The sequence below is a fragment of the Pinus tabuliformis genome, chromosome 2_2 (assembly GCF_031772625.1).
Source record: "Pinus tabuliformis cultivar Carrire ecotype Pingquan chromosome 2_2, CPIR1, whole genome shotgun sequence".
NCBI classification, from domain to species: domain Eukaryota; kingdom Viridiplantae; phylum Streptophyta; class Pinopsida; order Pinales; family Pinaceae; genus Pinus; species Pinus tabuliformis.
The window spans coordinates 337369129-337375296 of NC_142300.1; the positions used below are offsets into that span (position 1 = coordinate 337369129).

The 6168-nt window shown below is 48.1% G+C and overlaps 1 protein-coding gene across 1 annotated transcript; it reads right to left on the reverse strand.

Moving 5' to 3' along the window:
• Positions 1–649: 649 nt before the first annotated feature.
• LOC149192658 (uncharacterized) lies at positions 650–5873 on the reverse strand. Its single transcript, XM_089407024.1, has 3 exons — positions 5078–5873; positions 2258–4686; positions 650–1882 (listed from the first exon to the last, which is right to left on the reverse strand). Exons 1-3 carry the CDS (start codon positions 5871–5873, stop codon positions 650–652), a joined length of 4458 nt encoding a protein of 1485 aa, XP_089263150.1.
• Positions 5874–6168: the final 295 nt, after the last annotated feature.

A 6168-nucleotide genomic window follows, 5' to 3' on the forward strand; every position in this document is an offset into this window, starting at 1 on the left:
CAATCCACTGATCCCTAATTGTTCTAAGTAAGAGGGATTTTATTGTATCAAATCCTAAACGATGTAAATTTTCCCTCATAAAATTATACATAAATATATCTATTAGATCCTCAAAGCTCTCATATTCCTCTTTAGTCATTCTAAATATTTCTTCTTTAAGACCATGATGGTTATATTTTTCTAGAAATATACTTTTCATATCTTTTTTTTTTTCCGTAGAAAAAGTCGTAATTTGTATTAGTCAAAAGAAATTACATTCTGTAGATGTCTAAACATATGCATGGTGAGGCTGGCTGCCTCTTAGACGGTAGCAAAATAAACACAGTTTGTTTCAACCATGTACATGTAGCACAAAAAGAAAAAGCCTGATTTTGCCTCCACGCAGGGAGTTTACTGGTCTCCTATAGATTGTATCATAATACCAGTGATAAACATGTTATAGTGCTCCACGCAGGGAGACTTTAGAGTATATAACTGTAAAAATATTACTAACAAAACCAGGCCTGTAGCGACCTGAAAAAGTGTCTGTAATGTAAATAAACCGTCAGTGTTTGCAGCGGCTGCTACACCGCTTCCTTTTAGAGGAAGAAAAAACCCGTGTTTCAAAACCAAATACAAAAAACCCAGTGTGGATAGGATGGAACCGTCTTCATGGCTGTATGTCTCTTTGTGCGCGTGGATCTACAAATGGCCTGTGATAGTGACGATGGAAGGTTCCATCCACTTCTTCCTGTATTAACCAGTCTTCCTCTTGCCTTTGCGCTGCCTGCTTGGATAGGAGGTCCGCCCTTGAGTTGCGCTCCCTGTAAATATGATAACAATCAAATTTTTCAAAAGCTGCTATTAGCCTGTGTGTCTCATCCAGTATATGTCTCAAAGTAAAAACAGTGCAGATAGATTTTCTGTTGAGCCAGTTGCAGACAAGTTTTGAGTCTCCAAATAATTGTAGTTTTGTGCAACGTTTTTCAAGTGCAAAGTGGATGAGGTGTTTGGCAGTGGATAGCTCGGCATAATTATTTGTGCCCCTTCCCAGGTATATTTGTAATTTGAAGCAGTGTTCTTCCCTAAGGTAAAGGAGGGCTCCTCCCCCACAGCCATCCTCTTGTGCTGAGCCATCAAAATAGGCCCAGGGGTAAGATTTGTCAATGTGTTCGGGGGTAATGGTTCGAGGAGGGGCATGTGGGGGGTCATCAGGGAGGAGAGCATAGTCTGCAAGGATGTTTGTTCTGATGGATGGCCACGATGGTATTTTTTGGTCAAATATAGCACGATTCCTCGCCGTCCAGATAGCCCAGCACATGAGGAGGGGGATGTTCCTATCTTTGCCCGAGTGGTTCTCCAGCCAATTCAGCCAGGCTTCGATGATTGTCTGTCCTTGCCATCGATTGAGGGAGGGGAGATGAGAAGTAAGGAGGGACCATTGTTCAATGACTACAGGGCAGGACAGAAAAAGGTGTTCAGTATCTTCCTCGTTGCACCTACATAAATGGCACCAGAAAGGCCCATGGAAGGATCTTTTTTTCAAATTTGAGCCTGTGGGAATTTTGTTGAAAAGGATGGCCCACATAAGCATACGCGATCTGGGGGCTGCTTTGAGATGCCAAATAGCTTTCCACCACTGCTGTGCATTTTCAGGCTGAAATTGTTGTATGAGCTTTTGGTACCCTTCCTTAGGAGTGTATGAACCGTTTTTTGCAAGTGCCCAGACTATCTCGTCTTCTTCGTCCGTTATCCTGATGTGTGCTTGTGTAAGGGCTTCTGTATAGATCTCCCATTCATGCCGCCACTGATCCGGGATGTGAAGATCTAGTGCTGTCTTCCAGGCCTGTTGGAGAAAGGTGGAGTTTTGTAGGTCTGCAATATGTGCTATATGAGAGACACCCTGGTTCATAAGATAATCCGTTAGCTGTGCTGGAAGTTGATGGGCATTGCCACATCCTATCCAGGGGTCTACACCTATGCGGACTGCGTTCCCCTGATGTATTCTCCAAGTTAAACCCTCCCGAATGAGAGGGAGGGATGAGAGAACCGCTTTCCATATGTTTGAGTGTCTTCCGCTTCCCCTGTGTTCCCTGCGAATCCAGCTGAAGATGCTTTCCGGGGCAATATATTTTTCCACTACTACCCTTTTCCAGAGGCTGTTGGATGTGATCAGTTGCCATCCTAGCTTTGCTGCCAGAGCTTTTGCGAATAAATCCAGTCTTTTTATGCCCCATCCTCCCCACTTCTTGGGCCTTGCTATGGTGTCCCATTTTACCCAGGCAAAGAGGTTTCCCTGTTTGTTCCCCTTCCATAGGAATCTGCAGCATATCTTCTGGAGTCTGGTTAAGATTCCTCTTGGTATCCACGCCAGTGACATCCAGTATACAGGGGTTGCTTCCAGCACAACTTTTATAAGGGTGAGTCTCCCAGCCCTGGTGAGATATCTATTATACCACACATGTAATCTCTTCTCCACCTTTGCAATAAGCCAAGTCCAGTCAGCAATTTTGTATCCCCCGTGTTTCACTCGGAAGCCAAGGTATTTCAGCCCTTCCTCCATCGGGTGTAGTTGGAAAGGGAACCGATTTTTTATGTAGATGACCTCATGATGCGAGCAGCCAGTTACTGTAAGGGTGGATTTATGAACATTTATAATCATTCCTGTAGCCTTCTGAAATAGGTCAAAAACAAATTGTAAGGCTGAGGTGTCGGCCAGGCTTCCATTTAAGAAGATGAGCACATCATCCACAAACAGGAGGTGAGTGAGAGAGAAGTTTTCCGTGATTTTTATCCCATTGATCGTGCCCCTCCTGTGTTCTGATGCTATCAACCTGCTAAGCCCTTCCATGATGAGAAGGAATAGTAAGGGGGATAGGGGGCATCCTTGCTGAAGACCTCTTTCAGCAGTGAAGAAAGGGGTGGGGGCACCATTAAGTAGGACACTGTACGGCACATCAGATATACAGCTCATAATCCTCTTGATAAACATATAGGGAAACCCCAGATGGGTGAGAAGCATTCGGATGTAAAGCAAGTTTGCCCTATCGAAAGCTTTAGAGAGATCTACCTTAAGGATCATTCCTTTCAAATGCTTGCTCTGCATCGAGTGGAGGAGTTCCTGTGCAGTACCAATAGCTTCATGGATTTGGCGGCGATGGAGGAAAGCAAATTGTTTAGGGGATATATGGGCTGAAAGGATAGGCTTGAGTCTGTTCGCAAGGATTTTGGCCATAATCTTGTAGAGGCAGTTGCAGAGCGAGATTGGCCTAAAATCATTGAAAGAGACTGGCTTGTCGGATTTTGGAATGAGGGCAATGAAGGTAGCTTTGATGGCCGAGGGGATGTTTCCTGAGAGGCTGCAATGATTGATCACTTTAAGGAGGTCCTGGCCCAGAAGCTCGAAGAAGGCTAGATAGAATTCGATGGACCAGCCATCAGGTTCCGGGCTTTTGTCTCTTTGAAAACCCCGAATGGTGGCTTCCAGCTCCCCCAATGTAATTTCTTTAGTGAGCTCAGCTGCTTCCTCGTCATCCACAAACCTGGGGAAGAGCTCGGCTACTCTCATGATCTCTAGCAGACTTGCTTCTCTCGGGGCCCTATATATATTCCTGAAGTGTGTGGAGGCTAGGAATGCAAGTTCTCTGGATGTGTGGACCTGTTGGCCCTGTTCATTTTGCAGCTCCCAGATAGTGTTGATCGCTTTCCGTCCATTTGCAAACCGGTGGAAAAACTTTGTATTCTCATCCCCTTCCTTGAGCCAGATTGCTCTACTTCTTAATCTCCAGCTTGCCTCTTGGTCTCTGAGAACTTGTGATCTCTGATTGATAAGGCCTTCATACATGACTTTCTGTTCCGGGGAGATATAGGTTCCCTCCGAGTGGGATTCCAGGTCTGCAATTGCTTGCTCTGCAAGGGAGATCGTTTGGTCATCTTGTTGCCTTTTCTTGTGAGCCCATTCTCTGGATAGCACCTTGATTTCAGAGAGGTTCCTTACAAAGCAGGTAGCTGGGTCTTCTCCCTCGGGGAAAGGATGTGCTTTCCAATAGTCTGATATTAGTTTAATATAGGAGGGGTCCCAGAGCCATGTGGAGTTGAACTTGAAAGGGGCCTTGAGTTTCTGTTGCCTTGCTCCAACTTCGAGGAATATAGGTCTGTGGTCCGATATCCCTCCACTTCCAACCCATTGCCTGGATCTGGGGTGATTACTGTGGAAATCCTCCTTGATAATAAAGCGGTCCAGTCTCCTGGCTAGGCTTTGTTCACCGGTTCGATTATTCTTCCATGTGTGCTGGATCTTAGCCGAGGGGATATCGATCCAGTGATAATCCTCAAGCAGCTGCTCGAAAAAATCAGATAGCGGGTCGATCTGCGCCATATGTCCCCAGGATTCTGAGTGGCCCATTGAGAAGTTCAGATCTCCTCCTATAATTGTATTCTCGGCTAGGAGGAGAGGGGAATTGAAAAGCTTTCTCCAGAAGAGTTCCCTGTTGAGGCAAGGTCCATAGACATTTATGATTCTTAGATCCTCTTCCAGGTCCATGGAGTGTATGTCCGCACCCAAAAAGCCTCCTCCACCCCAGATATTCTTCAGATTGATGGAGCAGTTCTTGAAGCCAATAGCTATACCCCCAGATCGCCCAGAGACATCTATGGCGAAGAAAGACCATCCTGGCATCCAAGAGCCGAGGATGGACGTGGCCGAGTCTGCTTTGCATAAGGTTTCTTGTAGAAAGATGATATCAACCGGTTCTGAGAATAAGAGTCGTTTCAGGGCCAGTTTTTTCTCTGGGCTGGCCAGCCCTCTACAGTTGAAAGATAAAATCTTCATGGAGGGGGGTGGGGGAGGGTGAATGAAAGGAGAGGGGGGGGATAGAAGGGAGGGAGCAGGGGGCAGGTAAGCCCGAGGGCTGTGGGATGGGGCATGTCATATATTGAGAGCGTGAAGGGGGATGAGGCGGGCGGGAGGCCTTTTCCAGATCGAGGGCTGACGGGGAAGAAGGGGGGGGAATCTTGATCGGGGGGGGCATGTGGGAGGGGAGAGATAAACTCAAAGAAGTAAGAAGCGAAGCAGAGACTGTTAAAGGAAAAGACGTACCCAATGAGAAGACAACTCCTTTTGCAGCCTTTGAACGCGTCATAGGAGGAGATGGAGGCCGGGTCGGGATCGTTCCTTGCTTCTTTTGCCGAGGTGCAGGTGGCGCTTCTACCGTATCAGAGGTTATATTGTGCTCCGTTCTAGGAGCCGCCGCTGCCGGAGGGTCGGGTAGTCCTTCAGTAGTGGGCTGGTCCTGTGTAATGGGGGTCTGCTGGACTTTTTGGAGGAGAGGGCAGTCTTTGTAGAGGTGTCCCACTTGATGGCATCTTCTACATCGATAAGGGATTCCTTCGTAGTTGAGTTTCTGCTTTCTTGAGGAGGATTTCCACTGGATGGTGATGTGTTCCAGCAAGCCCCCTCTGGTATCTAGATGAACAAGAACCCTGGCGTACGCCATCATCCCCGTCGAGAGGTAAGATTTGTCGGATTCCATGAAAGTGCCCAATGAGTTCCCTATTCTTCTGAAGATGTCCTCGGACCAATACTGTAGGGGCAGGCCCGGTAGTCTGACCCAGACTGGCCCGACCCCAATCTGTTCCGTCTCCGGGTCGAAAAGGGGCGTCCATCGTTTGAGGAGTACCGGAGCTTTTTCAAAATGCCAGAAAGATGACAGTACCCAGCTTGTGTGGTCCGCCCTTGCGAACCTCAGTGCGAACCAGCCTCGCACGAATGTCTGGACTGAGGGGATTTCCGCCAGATATTGGCCCCAAATCTCCGTGGCCCAGGTCTTCAGTTTTTCCGCTGAGATATGCCTGCCCCGAATGCGACCTACAAGTACTCTGTCCGCTAGATCCATAGCGTCTCCCCACTGGATGTCTTCTTCAAGTCTAAGGATGACGTCCTCAGATCTGGACTTAAAGCAGTGTTGCTTCTTCAGGGGGCGGGAGGACATGCGTCTAGGGTTTTCAGGTGCCCTGGGTTCTACCGGAGGGGAGCTCTTGGGGGGGGGGGGTTAGGGTTCGTGCAGGGGGGGAATGGCCTCCGGGAGAGGGGGGATAGCGTGGTAGCTTCCAGAGGAGGCCGGAGGGGCGGGGGGGGGATGGGATCAGTGGGAGCGGGGATCTCCAGAGGGTCAGTGGGCAGATTGGGGA

What these genes read in the sequence shown, in the direction of transcription:
- LOC149192658 (XM_089407024.1), bottom strand. Translation starts at nt 5,873, where the DNA reads ATGGATCTAGCGGACAGAGTACTTGTAGGTCGCATTCGGGGCAGGCAT. An exon ending in AGGAGTTGTCTTCTCATTGG is followed by an intron (nt 4,687 to 5,077) that starts GTACGTCTTTTC and finishes TATGCAAAGCAG; the next exon opens with ACTCGGCCACGTCCATCCTC. An exon ending in AGGGAAACCTCTTTGCCTGG is followed by an intron (nt 1,883 to 2,257) that starts GTAAAATGGGAC and finishes CTTATGAACCAG; the next exon opens with GGTGTCTCTCATATAGCACA.